At 45.8% G+C, this 16,880-nt stretch overlaps 1 protein-coding gene across 1 annotated transcript; it reads right to left on the reverse strand.

Annotated features, from left to right (window-relative positions):
- Positions 1-1,207: 1,207 nt before the first annotated feature.
- Positions 1,208-14,020, reverse strand: LOC124023380 (growth hormone-regulated TBC protein 1-A-like). The gene is made up of 5 exons (XM_046337914.1): positions 13,874-14,020; positions 5,294-5,390; positions 4,722-4,894; positions 2,716-2,901; positions 1,208-2,015 (listed from the first exon to the last, which is right to left on the reverse strand). Exons 2-5 carry the CDS (start codon positions 5,385-5,387, stop codon positions 1,923-1,925), a joined length of 546 nt encoding a protein of 181 aa, XP_046193870.1. The 5' UTR covers positions 5,388-5,390; positions 13,874-14,020; the 3' UTR covers positions 1,208-1,922.
- Positions 14,021-16,880: the final 2,860 nt, after the last annotated feature.

The following is a 16,880-nucleotide window of genomic DNA, read 5'->3' on the forward strand; positions in this document are numbered from 1 at the left end:
GAGAATAGATGGGGTTTGTAGTTCCCAGCACTAGAGATTTACAGGGACTACAAAAGTAGCAGAAAGAACAGACTGGGGGGGAAGAGAGAAAAGAGTCAGTTTATTGAATAATGTCTGGTGTACAGAGAATCAGGCTAGTTTCTAGTGCACTGCAACAGACACTATCATTCATGTACAACGACGCTTCAAGTCGACTTCCCAACGTCATCAGTGATGTCATCACTCAGAGGAGAAAAGTGCAAAGTCATAGAATCCAAATCTTGTTCTAAAATAAATGTTTATTCCAGTTAAGATTAGCTTCAGTCAGCAACATGAATCTCACATGAGTTACATCTCAATTGGCACCCTATTCCCTATTATAGTGCACTATTTTAGACCAGGGCCCTATTCCCTATTATAGTGCACTATTTTAGACCAGGGCCCTATTCCCTATATAGTGCACTACTTTTGTAGGGAATAGGGTGCCATTTGGGGGGCACATGGAATCTTCAGTTAGCATTACACTAACTACATTCAGGTCTACATGAACTATCTAGCTACATGTAGACAATAACTATCTAGCTACATGTGTACATTCAGGTCTACATGAACCAATAGGTCCAGGGCTGGTTTCCCCCAATGCAGATCAACACCAACGCTGGACTAAAACTCATGTTGAATTCCTGCATCTCTACAGTGCAGCCGCCGTTTGATGAATGACACCCAGCGACGTCCCTCATTAAGACGACATCAGTCTGGTAACGTCCACTGCTGTCAGCGCGTCATTAAGACGACATCAGTCTGGTAACGTCCACTGCTGTCCGCGCGTCATTAAGACGACATCAGTCTGGTAACGTCCACTGCTGTCCGCGCGTCATTAAGACGACATCAGTCTGGTAACGTCCACTGCTGTCCGCGCGTCATTAAGACGACATTTATAATTGAACACATTTATGAAGATTTTACACTATTGTGGAGAGATGTACTGTTTGGATTCTTTACATACAATAGAAATAAGCGGAATCATTTTTATGTAATTTCATTATTCTTTTGGCCAAATTGCATATACACACATGTAAATTTACAAACAGAAAACCACATTTTCGTATCCTACAAAAAGAAATTGAACTGTATTTTAAGATGGTTAAATGCTCTACTAACAAAAAAGCTGTTAGAATTGTAAGTATATGCATGTCCCTTAAGGTCCTTGTGTAATTGTAATGTGATATTGTACCCCCTAGCTCGATTGTCCATTGTTTGTAATCTATGTATGCTTGTGTTCCCTCATGTGCTTTATGTATTGATTTGTTGTTAATAAAAATATATATAAAAAAATATAAAAAATAAAGACGACATCAGTCTGGTAACGTCCACTGCTGTCCGCGCTTCATTAAGACGACATCAGTCTGGTAACGCCCTCTGCTGTCCGCGCATCATTAAGACGACATCAGTCTGGTAACGCCCTCTGCTGTCCGCGCATCATTAAGACGATCATCTCTGCATTTTCAAAATGTCACTTATTGCCAAACCACACCACATTTGAGCTTATTATGTTTTCATGTCCTTTGGCTAAATATGTTTTTATTTCATGTGACTTTCATACAGTATTGACAATAGTGTAATAGACTAAAGGTTTCATTGACATCTTGGTTGTTAATTATTGTGCCAGGCTCATGTTTAACCTGTACCATGTGCCCCCACAGGATAGGTACTAATTCAATTAGCTGGTACTAGTAACACCTTATAGTCTCCATACATGGTAGTCTACATAGCTACATGGCAGGCTACATAGCTACATGGTAGTCATGCTAAAGAGTACTAAACAGTCTAGGACACTGTCCCAACAGTGAGGAATAGGATCCGAGGAGAGGAGACCATTAAGGAGTGTTGGGACCCAGCCCGGAATGTGTAGTGTGTTTGATTGACAGGTCAGGAGGATGGGGTCAGGACTCCTCAGCGATGATGCGTGCTCGACACGTCTCCCGGAGCTTGGTGATGGTTGCCATGGAGAGGCTTCCGGGTTCCGTGAAGATTTTCTGGGAAAGCAGCAAGACAAAGGATTAGAGGGATGAACAGAGATCATTATGGTACACACAGACACACACACACACACACACACACACACACACACACACACACACACACACACACACACACACACACACACACACACACACACACACACACACACACAGAGTCTTGTATAGCTAACCTTGTGGGGACACACAATTTAGTCCCACTCAAAATCCTATTTACCCGAACTGGAACCCATATATCTAACCTTAACCCTAAACCCCCTAGAAATATCTAACCCTAACCTTAAACCCCCTAGAAATATCTAACCTTAACCTTAAACCCCCTAGAAATATCTAACCCTAACCTTACACCCCCTAGACATATCTAACCTTAACCCTAAACCCCCTAGAAATATCTAACCTTAACCCTAAACCCCCTAGAAATATCTAACCCTAACCTTACACCTAAACCCCCTAGAAATATCTAACCCTAACCTTAAACCCCCTAGACATATCTAACCTTAACCTTAAACCCCCTAGAAATATCTAACCTTAACCCTAAACCCCCTAGAAATAGCATTTCCCCTCATGGGGACTAACAAAATGTCCCCAGTTTGTCAAATTTGTGTTTGTTTGCTATTCTTGTGGGGACCAGAAGTTAAAACACATCCACACACATGTTCATTTCAGTGTGTGTGTGTGTGTGTGTGTGTGTGTGTACCTGCATGAAGGTGTGGCAGTCCTCTACATCGGGCCCTCTGGTCATGTGTTTGAAGCAGTCACAGACGTCAGGCAGGGAACCGGCCTGTTGGACCTCAGCCTGCTGGTTCCTTATCAACGTCAGAGCCACACGGAACAGAATCTTAGAACCCTCGTAGAACAGACAGTCCCAGATACGCAGAACCGTCTGAGGACGAGAACCAAGGAGAGAGACGAGAGTCAGGCTTAATGGGCCACAGGACAGTCGGGCTTAATGGGCCACAGGACAGTCGGGCTTAATGGGCCGCAGGACAGTCGGGCTTAATGGGCCGCAGGACAGTCGGGCTTAATGGGCCACAGGACAGTCGGGCTTAATGGGCCGCAGGACAGTCGGGCTTAATGGGCCGCAGGACAGTCGGGCTTAATGGGCCGCAGGACAGTCGGGCTTAATGGGCCGCAGGACAGTCGGGTTTAATGGGCCGCAGGACAGTCGGGCTTAATGGGCCGCAGGACAGTCGGGCTTAATGGGCCACAGGACAGGTCATCAAGCTGAGATGGTAGACAGTGACACTAGGCATGGTGATGAAATATGTAAAGATTAGTTGACTTAGTTCAGCTCAGCAGACTGACCTGACACACAGAACCCACTCTGCCCTGTAAACCTGATTCAGTCCTGTGGTGGGGCTGAGTTCACACTCTGCCCTGTAAACCTGATTCAGTCCTGTGGTGGAGCTGAGTTCACACTCTGCCCTGTAAACCTGATTCAGTCCTGTGGTGGAGCTGAGTTCACACTCTGCCCTGTAAACCTGATTCAGTCCTGTTGTGGGGCTGAGTTCACACTCTGCCCTGTAAACCTGATTCAGTCCTGTTGTGGGGCTGAGTTCACACTCTGCCCTGTAAACCTGATTCAGTCCTGTAGTGGGGCTGAGTTCACACTCTGCCCTGTAAACCTGATTCAGTCCTGTTGTGGGGCTGAGTTCACACTCTGCCCCGTAAACCTGATTCAGCCCTGTGGTGGAGCGAGTTCCCATTCTGCCCTGTAAACCTGATTCAGTCCTGTTGTGGGGCTGATTCTCTGATAAAGCTCAGCACTGATAAAACATGATTTAATAGCGCTTCTACAACAGATCACGGACCCAAACCTGACTGGGTGTTTACATGTTCAATAGTTACATCAACTTAGTAATAGTACTCCAACAACAACAAAGATTAGGCCAAAGTCCCTCCCCTAAACCCCTAGTCCCTCCCCTAAACCCCTAGTCCCTCCCCTAAACCCCTAGTCCCCTCCCCTAAACCCCTAGTCCCTCCCCTAACCCCTAGTCCCTCCCCTAACCCCTAGTCCCTCCCTAACCCCCTAGTCCCCTCCCTAAACCCTAGTCCCCTCCCCTAAACCCCTAGTCCCCCCTCGCCCCTAGTCCCCTCCCGTAGTCCCCCTAGTCCCCTCCCGTAGTCCCCCTAAACCCCTAGTCCCCTCCCTAAATCCCTAACCCCCCTAAACCCCTAGTCCCCCCCTAAACCCCTAGTCCCTCCCTAAACCCCTAGTCCCCTCCCTAAACCCCTAGTCCCCCCCTAAACCCCTAGTCCCCTCCCTAAACCCCTAGTCCCCCCTAAACCCCTAGTCCCCCCCTAAACCCCTAGTCCCCCCTAAACCCCTAGTCCCCCCTAAACCCCTAGTCCCCCCCCTAAACCCCTAGTCCCCCCTAAACCCCTAGTCCCTCCCCTAAACCCCTAGTCCCTCCCCTAAACCCCTAGTCCCTCCCCTAAACCCCTAGTCCCCCCCCCTCGCCCCTAGTCCCCCTCGCCCCTAGTCCCCCCTAAACCCCTAGTCCCCTCCCGTAGTCCCCCCTAAACCCCTAGTCCCCTCCCTAAATCCCTAATCCCTCCCCCAAAAACCCCTAGTCCCCCCCTCTCACCCCTAGTCCCCCCTCTCACCCCTAGTCCCCCTCTCACCCCTAGTCCCCCCTCTCACCCCTAGTCCCCCCTCTCACCCCTAGTCCCCCCCTCTCACCCCTAGTCCCCCCCTCTCACCTCTACAGGCAGGACGTCTATGTAGAGACAGATGAACCACCTGGAGACCACCAGGGTCCACATGACGTTGTGTTGCCCCATGGCCTGCCATACAACTGGGGCTTTGGTCCTCACGAGCTCCCCTAAAACCTCCTGGTCCATCTTCAGACCCAGCATGGCCGGGGTGTAGTAGTCTGGACAGGAGACAGACAGGACACACAACTTAGTATCAACAGTCCCTTTCATTACACTGTTGTTTTTTTTACTGTCGTCAAAGTGGACACACACACACACACACACACACACACACACACACACACACACACACACACACACACACCTCAAAGATATGAGCCCTGAACTCAGTGACGAATGTGATCTCAGATCAAATCCACCTGTTTGTCAGAGTGGAGCCCGACTATGCCAAGGTAGAGAGCTGGGGGCGTGATGTCATTTCCTGTGTGACATCATAGGATTACCCCCTCCCTCCCTCCCCTCCGTGTGACGGGACATGAGTCTTAACGAGGCTCAAGACCATGTGACCTCCGCTGGGTTATACATAGACCCACGGCAGGGAGAGAAGATAAACACACCTGGTAGTATCCTGCCCAGTAGAGCGTCCATCAGCCAGAATGATTTCTCCTCATCTTTAGTGATGATGATGAGGTACCCAGCGATGAAGTTCATGCCCTGAAGACAAGACAGTTATTAGATACATATGAATATTGCATTTCAGCCACAATAAATTGTTAATAGTTATAACAGTGTTTTCAAGGTGTTGTTGTTATCTGGAGGTTGTTGACATCCTCTCCTTGACAGCTTAGTGAGGGGCACAACCCATTCTAATTCAACAGCCCTCTCTCTCTCCCTTTGCCTGGCCAATACATTCTAATTCAACAGCCCTCTCTCTCTCTCTCTCCCTTTGCCTGTCCAATACATTCTAATTCAACAGCCCTCTCTCTCTCTCTCCCTTTGCCTGGCCAATACATTCTAATTCAACAGCCCCCTCTCTCCCCCTTTGCCTGGCCAATACATTCTAATTCAACAGCCCTCTCTCTCTCTCCCTTTGCCTGTCCAATACATTCTAATTCAACAGCCCTCTCTCTCTCTCCCTTTGCCTGGCCAATACATTCGAATTCAACAGCCCTCTCTCTCTCTCCCTTTGCCTGGCCAATACATTCTAATTCAACAGCCCTCTCTCTCTCTCCCTTTGCCTGGCCAACCCATTCTAATTCAACAGCCCCCTCTCTCTCTCCCCCTTTGCCTGGCCAATACATTCTAATTCAACAGCCCTCTCTCTCCCCCTTTGCCTGGCCAATACATTCTAATTCAACAGCCCTCTCTCTCCCCCTTTGCCTGGCCAATACATTCTAATTCAACAGCCCTCTCTCTCTCTCTCCCCTTTGCCTGTCCAATACATTCTAATTCAACAGCCCTCTCTCTCTCCCTTTGCCTGTCCAATACATTCTAATTCAACAGCCCTCTCTCTCTCTCCCTTTGCCTGTCCAATACATTCTAATTCAACAGCCCCCTCTCTCTCTCTCCCTTTGCCTGTCCAATACATTCTAATTCAACAGCCCTCTCTCTCTCCCCCTTTGCCTGTCCAATACATTCTAATTCAACAGCCCTCTCTCTCTCTCCCTTTGCCTGTCCAATACATTCTAATTCAACAGCCCCCTCTCTCTCCCTTTGCCTGTCCAATACATTCTAATTCAACAGCCCTCTCTCTCTCTCCCTTTGCCTGTCCAATACATTCTAATTCAACAGCCCTCTCTCTCTCTCCCTTTGCCTGTCCAATACATTCTAATTCAACAGCCCTCTCTCTCTCTCCCTTTGCCTGTCCAATACATTCTAATTCAACAGCCCTCTCTCTCTCTCCCTTTGCCTGTCCAATACATTCTAATTCAACAGCCCTCTCTCTCTCTCCCTTTGCCTGTCCAATACATTCTAATTCAACAGCCCTCTCTCTCTCTCCCTTTGCCTGTCCAATACATTCTAATTCAACAGCCCTCTCTCTCTCCCTTTGCCTGGCCAATACATTCTAATTCAACAGCCCTCTCTCTCTCTCTCCCTTTGCCTGGCCAACCCATTCTAATTCAACAGCCCCCTCTCTCTCTCCCCCTTTGCCTGGCCAATACATTCTAATTCAACAGCCCTCTCTCTCCCCCTTTGCTTGGCCAATACATTCTAATTCAACAGCCCTCTCTCTCCCCCTTTGCCTGGCCAATACATTCTAATTCAACAGCCCCCTCTCTCTCTCTCCCTTTGCCTGGCCAATACATTCTAATTCAACAGCCCTCTCTCTCCCTCACTCCCCCCCCCTTTGCCTGCTAATACAGCCTGTTGCTAAGAGGGAGAGAGAACACGTCTGTATTCTGGTGAATGAGTTCAAAGAGAGGGAGAGATGAACAGGTGGCCAGAGATACACTAAGCATCCCAAAATGGCACCCTATTCCCTATATAGTGCACTACTTTAGACCAGAGTCCTATTCCCTATATAGTGCACTACTTTAGACCAGAGCCCTATTCCCTATATAGTGCACTACTTTAGACCAGAGCCCTATTCCCTATATAGTGCACTACTTTAGACCAGAGTCCTATTCCCTATATAGTGCACTACTTTAGACCAGAGTCCTATTCCCTATATAGTGCACTACTTTAGACCAGAGTCCTATTCCCTATATAGTGCACTACTTTAGACCAGGGCCCTATTCCCTATATAGTGCACTACTTTAGACCAGAGTCCTATTCCCTATATAGTGCATTACTTTAGACCAGAGTCCTATTCCCTATATAGTGCACTACTTTAGACCAGAGTCCTATTCCTATATAGTGCACTACTTTAGACCAGAGTCCTATTCCCTATATAGTGCATTACTTTAGACCAGAGTCCTATTCCCTATATAGTGCACTACTTTAGACCAGGGCCCTATTCCCTATATAGTGCATTACTTTAGACCAGGGCCCTATTCCCTATATAGTGCACTACTTTAGACCAGGGCCCTATTCCCTATATAGTGCACTACTTTAGACCAGAGTCCTATTCCCTATATAGTGCACTACTTTAGACCAGAGTCCTATTCCCTATATAGTGCACTACTTTAGACCAGAGTCCTATTCCCTATATAGTGCATTACTTTAGACCAGAGTCCTATTCCCTATATAGTGCACTACTTTAGACCAGGGCCCTATTCCCTATATAGTGCACTACTTTAGACCAGAGTCCTATTCCCTATATAGTGCACTACTTTAGACCAGAGTCCTATTCCCTATATAGTGCACTACTTTAGACCAGGGCCCTATTCCCTATATAGTGCACTACTTTAGACCAGGGCCCTATTCCCTATATAGTGCACTACTTTAGACCAGGGCCATTGGTAAAAATACAGTCTCTAATAAGTAACTATTGGAATTGAGGTGATTTAACATGTGTTTGATAGTCAAAAAGACAGACTAATAAACAGAAAAGCTGCCAATATGAGAGGGAGACAGAGAGAAGGACTGACTGTACACACACCAAACCTTCAGCCAAACCTTCAGCCAATATGAGAGGGAGACAGAGAGAAGGACTGACTGTACACACACCAAACCTTCAGCCAATATGAGAGGGAGACAGAGAGAAGGACTGACTGTACACACACCAAACCTTCAGCCAATCCTTCAGCCAATATGAGAGGGAGACAGAGAGAAGGACTGACTGTACACACACCAAACCTTCAGCCATAATGCTGCTTCTTTGCATTGCAAAAGGCTGAAAATCTCCCTATCAAATCACACACAGTAGCCTCGTCTATTCGACATGCCGTTCCAACTATAGAATTCCCATTTAGGAACAAAAGCTGATTGAATGATCGAGGAAGGGTTGGGATTCCTGAAAAGGCTAGCAGGTAATGCCTGGACCAGCCACAGGGGGCACTGTGAACACAGTGCAGTAGCAGTGAGTGCTGAGAAACAGTAGAACAGTGTTTCCCAAATCTAGTCTTCCAGGACCCCCTGATCCAACTCAATCAGGTTGATGGTCCGGGGCTACAATAATAATGTGTACTGTTGTAGAGGACAGGAGGACTGGAGTTGGGAACCACTGTAGTAGAGGACTGGAGGACTGGAGTTGGGAACCACTGTAGTAGAGGACTGGAGTTGGGAACCACTGTAGTAGAGGACTGGAGGACTGGAGTTGGGAACCACTGTAGTAGAGGACTGGAGTTGAGGACCACTGTAGTAGAGGACTGGAGGACTAGAGTTGGGAACCCCTGTAGTAGAGGACTGGAGGACTAGAGTTGGGAACCACTGTAGTAGAGGACTGGAGTTGAGGACCACTGTAGTAGAGGACTGGAGTTGAGGACCACTGTAGTAGAGGACTGGAGTTGGGAACCACTGTAGTAGAGGACTGGAGTTGGGAACCCCTGTAGTAGAGGACTGGAGGACTAGAGTTGGGAACCCCTGTAGTAGAGGACTGGAGTTGGGAACCCCTGCAGTAGAGGACTGGAGTTGGGAACCCCTGCAGTAGAGGACTGGAGTTGGGAACCCCTGCAGTAGAGGACTGGAGTTGGGAACCCCTGCAGTAGAGGACTGGAGTTGGGAACCCCTGCAGTAGAGGACTGGAGTTGGGAACCCCTGTAGTAGAGGACTGGAGTTGGGAACCCCTGTAGTAGAGGACTGGAGTTGGGAACCCCTGTAGTAGAGGACTGGAGTTGGGAACCCCTGTAGTAGAGGACTGGAGTTGGGAACCCCTGTAGTAGAGGACTGGAGTTGGGAACCCCTGTAGTAGAGGACTGGAGTTGGGAACCCCTGTAGTAGAGGACTGGAGTTGAGGACCACTGTAGTAGAGGACTGGAGGACTAGAGTTGGGAACCACTGTAGTAGAGGACTGGAGTTGAGGACCACTGTAGTAGAGGACTGGAGGACTGGAGTTGGGAACCCCTGCAGTAGAGGACTGGAGTTGAGGACCACTGTAGTAGAGGACTGGAGGACTAGAGTTGGGAACCACTGTAGTAGAGGAGTGGAGGACTAGAGTTGGGAACCCCTGTAGTAGAGGACTGGAGTTGGGAACCCCTGTAGTAGAGGACTGGAGTTGGGAACCCCTGCAGTAGAGGACTGGAGTTGAGGACCACTGTAGTAGAGGACTGGAGGACTAAAGTTGGGAACCACTGTAGTAGAGGACTGGAGTTGGGAACCACTGTAGTAGAGGAGTGGAGGACTAGAGTTGGGAACCACTGTAGTAGAGGACTGGAGTTGAGGACCACTGTAGTAGAGGACTGGAGTTGAGGACCACTGTAGTAGAGGACTGGAGGACTGGAGTTGGGAACCCCTGTAGTAGAGGACTGGAGGACTAGAGTTGGGAACCACTGTAGTAGAGGACTGGAGTTGGGAACCACTGTAGTAGAGGACTGGAGTTGGGAACCACTGTAGTAGAGGAGTGGAGGACTAGAGTTGGGAACCACTGTAGTAGAGGACTGGAGTTGAGGACCACTGTAGTAGAGGACTGGAGTTGAGGACCACTGTAGTAGAGGACTGGAGGACTGGAGTTGGGAACCCCTGTAGTAGAGGACTGGAGGACTAGAGTTGGGAACCACTGTAGTAGAGGACTGGAGTTGAGGACCACTGTAGTAGAGGACTGGAGTTGGGAACCACTGTAGTAGAGGACTGGAGGACTAGAGTTGAGGACCACTGTAGTGGAGGACTAGAGTTGAGGACCACTGTAGTAGAGGACTGGAGTTGAGGACCACTGTAGTAGAGGACTGGAGTTGAGGACCACTGTAGTAGAGGACTGGAGTTGAGGACCACTGTAGTAGAGGACTGGAGTTGAGGACCACTGTAGTAGAGGACTGGAGTTGAGGACCACTGTAGTAGAGGACTGGAGTAGGGAACCACTGTAGTAGAGGACTGGAGTTGAGGACCACTGTAGTAGAGGACTGGAGTTGAGGACCACTGTAGTAGAGGACTGAGTTGAGGACCACTGTAGTAGAGGACTGGAGTTGGGAACCACTGTAGTAGAGGACTGGAGGACTAGAGTTGGGAACCACTGTAGTAGAGGACTGGAGGACTGGAGTTAGGAACCACTGTAGTAGAGGACTGGAGTTGAGGACCACTGTAGTAGAGGACTGGAGTTGAGGACCACTGTAGTAGAGGACTGGAGTTGAGGACCACTGTAGTAGAGGACTGGAGTAGGGAACCACTGTAGTAGAGGACTGGAGTTGAGGACCACTGTAGTAGAGGACTGGAGTTGAGGACCACTGTAGTAGAGGACTGGAGTTGAGGACCACTGTAGTAGAGGACTGAGTTGAGGACCACTGTAGTAGAGGACTGGAGTTGGGAACCACTGTAGTAGAGGACTGGAGGACTAGAGTTGGGAACCACTGTAGTAGAGGACTGGAGGACTGGAGTTAGGAACCACTGTAGTAGAGGACTGGAGTTGAGGACCACTGTAGTAGAGGACTGGAGTTGAGGACCACTGTAGTAGAGGACTGGAGTTGAGGACCACTGTAGTAGAGGACTGGAGTTGGGAACCACTGTAGTAGAGGACTGGAGTTGGGAACCACTGTAGTAGAGGACTGGAGTTGGGAACCACTGTAGTAGAGGACTGGAGTTGGGAACCACTGTGGTAGAGGACTGGAGTTGGGAACCACTGTAGTAGAGGACTGGAGTTGGGAACCCCTGTAGTAGAGGACTGGAGTTGAGGACCACTGTAGTAGAGGACTGGAGGACTAGAGTTGGGAACCACTGTAGTAGAGGACTGGAGTTGAGGACCACTGTAGTAGAGGACTGGATGTGGGAACCACTGTAGTAGAGGACTGGAGGACTGGAGTTGGGAACCACTGTAGTAGAGGACTGGAGTTGAGGACCACTGTAGTAGAGGACTGGAGTTGAGGACCACTGTAGTAGAGGACTGGAGTTGAGGACCACTGTAGTAGAGGACTGGAGTTGAGGACCACTGTAGTAGAGGACTGGAGTTGAGGACCACTGTAGTAGAGGACTGGAGTTGAGGACCACTGTAGTAGAGGACTGGAGTTGAGGACCACTGTAGTAGAGGACTGGAGTTGGGAACCACTGTAGTAGAGGACTGGAGGTGGGAACCCCTGTAGTAGAGGACTGGAGTTGGGAACCACTGTAGTAGAGGACTGGAGTTGAGGACCACTGTAGTAGAGGACTGGAGTTGAGGACCACTGTAGTAGAGGACTGGAGTTGAGGACCACTGTAGTAAAGTTGTAAAAGGTGACTGAGCCTGTAAAGTGGAATCTGAGGCTGCCTGTGGACTCTGGTCTAAAGTAGTGCATTATATAGGGAATAGGGCCCTGGTCTAAAGTAGTGCATTATATAGGGGATAGGGCCCTGGTCTAAAGTAGTGCATTATATAGGGGATAGGGCCCTGATCTAAAGTAGTGTATTATATAGGGGATAGGGCCCTGGTCTAAAGTAGTGCATTATATAGGGAATAGAGCCCTGGTCTAAAGTAGTGCATTATATAGGGGATAGGGCCCTGGTCTAAAGTAGTGCATTATATAGGGAATAGGGCCCTGGTCTAAAGTAGTGCATTATATAGGGAATAGGGCCCTGGTCTAAAGTAGTGCATTATATAGGGAATAGGGCCCTGGTCTAAAGTAGTGCATTATATAGGGAATAGGGCCCTGGTCTAAAGTAGTGCATTATATAGGGAATAGAGCCCTGGTCTAAAGTAGTGCATTATATAGGGGATACGGCCCTGGTCTAAAGTAGTGCATTATATAGGGAATAGGGCCCTGGTCTAAAGTAGTGCATTATATAGGGGATAGGGCCCTGGTCTAAAGTAGTGCATTATATAGGGAATAGAGCCCTGGTCTAAAGTAGTGCATTATATAGGGGATAGGGCCCTGGTCTAAAGTAGTGCATTATATAGGGGATACGGCCCTGGTCTAAAGTAGTGCATTATATAGGGAATAGGACCCTGGTCTAAAGTAGTGCATTATATAGGGAATATGGCCCTGGTCTAAAGTAGTGCATTATATAGGGAATAGGGCCCTGGTCTAAAGTAGTGCATTATATAGGGGATAGGGCCCTGGTCTAAAGTAGTGCATTATATAGGGGATAGGGCCCTGATCTAAAGTAGTGTATTATATAGGGGATAGGGCCCTGGTCTAAAGTAGTGCATTATATAGGGAATAGAGCCCTGGTCTAAAGTAGTGCATTATATAATATATAATAATAATAATAATAATATATGCCATTTAGCAGACGCTTTTATCCAAAGCGACTTACAGTCATGTGTGCATACATTCTACGTATGGGTGGTCCCGGGAATCGAACCCACTACCCTGGCGTTACAAGCGCCATGCTCTACCAACTGAGCTACAGAAGGACATTATATAGGGGATAGGGCCCTGGTCTAAAGTAGTGCATTATATAGGGAATAGGGCCCTGGTCTAAAGTAGTGCATTATATAGGGAATAGGGCCCTGGTCTAAAGTAGTGCATTATATAGGGAATAGGGCCCTGGTCTAAAGTAGTGCATTATATAGGGAATAGGGCCCTGGTCTAAAGTAGTGCATTATATAGGGAATAGAGCCCTGGTCTAAAGTAGTGCATTATATAGGGGATACGGCCCTGGTCTAAAGTAGTGCATTATATAGGGAATAGGGCCCTGGTCTAAAGTAGTGCATTATATAGGGGATAGGGCCCTGGTCTAAAGTAGTGCATTATATAGGGAATAGAGCCCTGGTCTAAAGTAGTGCATTATATAGGGGATAGGGCCCTGGTCTAAAGTAGTTCATTATATAGGGGATACGGCCCTGGTCTAAAGTAGTGCATTATATAGGGAATAGGACCCTGGTCTAAAGTAGTGCATTATATAGGGAATATGGCCCTGGTCTAAAGTAGTGCATTATATAGGGAATAGGGCCCTGGTCTAAAGTAGTGCATTATATAGGGGATAGGGCCCTGGTCTAAAGTAGTGCATTATATAGGGAATAGAGCCCTGGTCTAAAGTAGTGCATTATATAGGGGATAGGGCCCTGGTCTAAAGTAGTGCATTATATAGGGGATACGGCCCTGGTCTAAAGTAGTGCATTATATAGGGAATAGGGCCCTGGTCTAAAGTAGTGCATTATATAGGGAATAGGGCCCTGGTCTAAAGTAGTGCATTATATAGGGGTCATTTGGGATGCAAACAAAGAACCGCCAGGTGTAACAGGGTAAACGTACTTGACAGTAGCCCACAGCTGGGTTGTGGTGTCCGTACGCTAGCAGTACGTTGTACAGGGTTTTCTGGAGACATGGGTTGGACGTCTTGCGGAACTGAATGTTGTCAGGAAAGGTTCTGTTCAGGTCTGCCAGGGAGACAGGTGGTTAGAATCACTACCAAAAAATAACCTGCCGCCAACTCTAAACATCTCTAACCCTTTCAGCTATTTGTCAAGGCAGAGTACAGACAGAGAGACATATCTCAGAGGTCAAGCTCCCGTGTTCAGGTGTATATCAGCTAACCCATGATGATCTATTTTAGCTAACCCATGATGATCTATATCAGTTAACCCATGATGATCTATTTTAGCTAACCCATGATGATCTATATCAGTTAACCCATGATGATCTATATCAGCTAACCCGTGATGATCTACATCAGTTAACCCATGATGATCTATATAACCCATGATGATCTATATCAGTTAACCCATGATGATCTATATCAGTTAACCCGTGATGATCTACATCAGTTAACCCATGATGATCTATATAACCCATGATGATCTATATCAGTTAACCCGTGATGATCTATATAACCCATGATGATCTATCAGCTAACCCATGATGATCTATATAACCCATGATGATCTATATCAGTTAACCCATGATGATCTATATCAGTTAACCCATGATGATCTATATAACCCAAGATGATCTATATAACCCATGATGATCTATATAACCCATGATGATCTATATCAGTTAACCCATGATGATCTATATAACCCATGATGATCTATATCAGTTAACCCATGATGATCTATATCAGCTAACCCATGATGATCTATATCAGCTAACCCATGATGATCTATATAACCCATGATCTATATCAGTTAACCCATGATGATCTATATCAGTTAACCCATGATGATCTATATCAGTTAACCCATGATGATCTATATCAGCTAACCCATGATGATCTATATCAGCTAACCCATGATGATCTATATCAGTTAACCCATGATGATCTATATCAGTTAACCCATGATGATCTATCAGTTAACCCATGATGATCTATATCAGTTAACCCATGATGATCTATATAACCCATGATGATCTATATCAGTTAACCCATGATGATCTATATCAGTTAACCCATGATGATCTATATCAGTTAACCCATGATGATCTATATCAGTTAACCCATGATGATCTATATCAGTTAACCCATGATGATCTATATCAGTTAACCCATGATGATCTATATCAGTTAACCCATGATGATCTATATCAGTTAACCCATGATGATCTATATCAGTTAACCCGTGATGATCTATATCAGTTAACCCGTGATGATCTATATCAGTTAACCCATGATGATCTATATAACCCATGATGATCTATATCAGCTAACCCATGATGATCTATATCAGCTAACCCATGATGATCTATATAACCCATGATGATCTATATCAGTTAACCCATGATGATCTATATAACCCATGATGATCTATATCAGCTAACCCATGATGATCTATATAACCCATGATGATCTATATCAGTTAACCCATGATGATCTATATAACCCATGATGATCTATATTAGCTAACCCGTGATGATCTATATAACCCATGATGATCTATATAACCCATGATGATCTATATAACCCATGATGATCTACATCAGTTAACCCATGATGATCTACATCAGTTAACCCATGATGATCTATATAATCCATGATGATCTATATCAGTTAACCCATGATGATCTATATCAGTTAACCCATGATGATCTATATCAGCTAACCCATGATCTATATAACCCATGATGATCTATATCAGTTAACCCATGATGATCTATATAACCCATGATGATCTATATCAGCTAACCCATGATGATCTATATCAGTTAACCCATGATGATCTATATAACCCATGATGATCTATATCAGTTAACCCATGATGATCTATATAACCCATGATGATCTATATCAGTTAACCCATGATGATCTATATCAGTTAACCCATGATGATCTATATCAGCTAACCCATGATCTATATAACCCATGATGATCTATATCAGTTAACCCATGATGATCTATATAACCCATGATGATCTATATCAGCTAACCCATGATGATCTATATCAGTTAACCCATGATGATCTATATAACCCATGATGATCTATATCAGTTAACCCATGATGATCTATATCAGTTAACCCATGATGATCTATATCAGTTAACCCATGATGATCTACATCAGTTAACCCATGATGATCTACATCAGTTAACCCATGATGATCTACATCAGTTAACCCATGATGATCTATATCAGTTAACCCATGATGATCTATATCAGTTAACCCATGATGATCTATATCAGTTAACCCGTGATGATCTATATCAGTTAACCCGTGATGATCTATATAACCCATGATGATCTATATCAGCTAACCCATGATGATCTATATCAGTTAACCCATGATGATCTATATAACCCATGATGATCTATATCAGTTAACCCATGATGATCTATATAACCCATGATGATCTATATAACCCATGATGATCTATATCAGTTAACCCATGATGATCTATATCAGTTAACCCATGATGATCTATATAACCCATGATGATCTACATCAGTTAACCCATGATGATCTACATCAGTTAACCCATGATGATCTATTTTAGCTAACCCATGATGATCTACATCAGTTAACCCATGATGATCTATATAAGTTAACCCATGATGATCTATATCAGTTAACCCATGATGATCTATATAACCCATGATGATCTATATAACCCATGATGATCTATATCAGTTAACCCATGATGATCTACATCAGTTAACCCATGATGATCTATATCAGTTAACCCATGATGATCTATATCAGTTAACCCATGATGATCTATATAACCCATGATGATCTATATCAGCTAACCCATGATGATCTATATCAGCTAACCCATGATGATCTATATTAGCTAACCTGTGATGATCTATATTAGCTAACCCAT

Source organism: Oncorhynchus gorbuscha, unplaced genomic scaffold (assembly GCF_021184085.1).
Source record: "Oncorhynchus gorbuscha isolate QuinsamMale2020 ecotype Even-year unplaced genomic scaffold, OgorEven_v1.0 Un_scaffold_1618, whole genome shotgun sequence".
Lineage (NCBI taxonomy): Eukaryota > Metazoa > Chordata > Actinopteri > Salmoniformes > Salmonidae > Oncorhynchus > Oncorhynchus gorbuscha.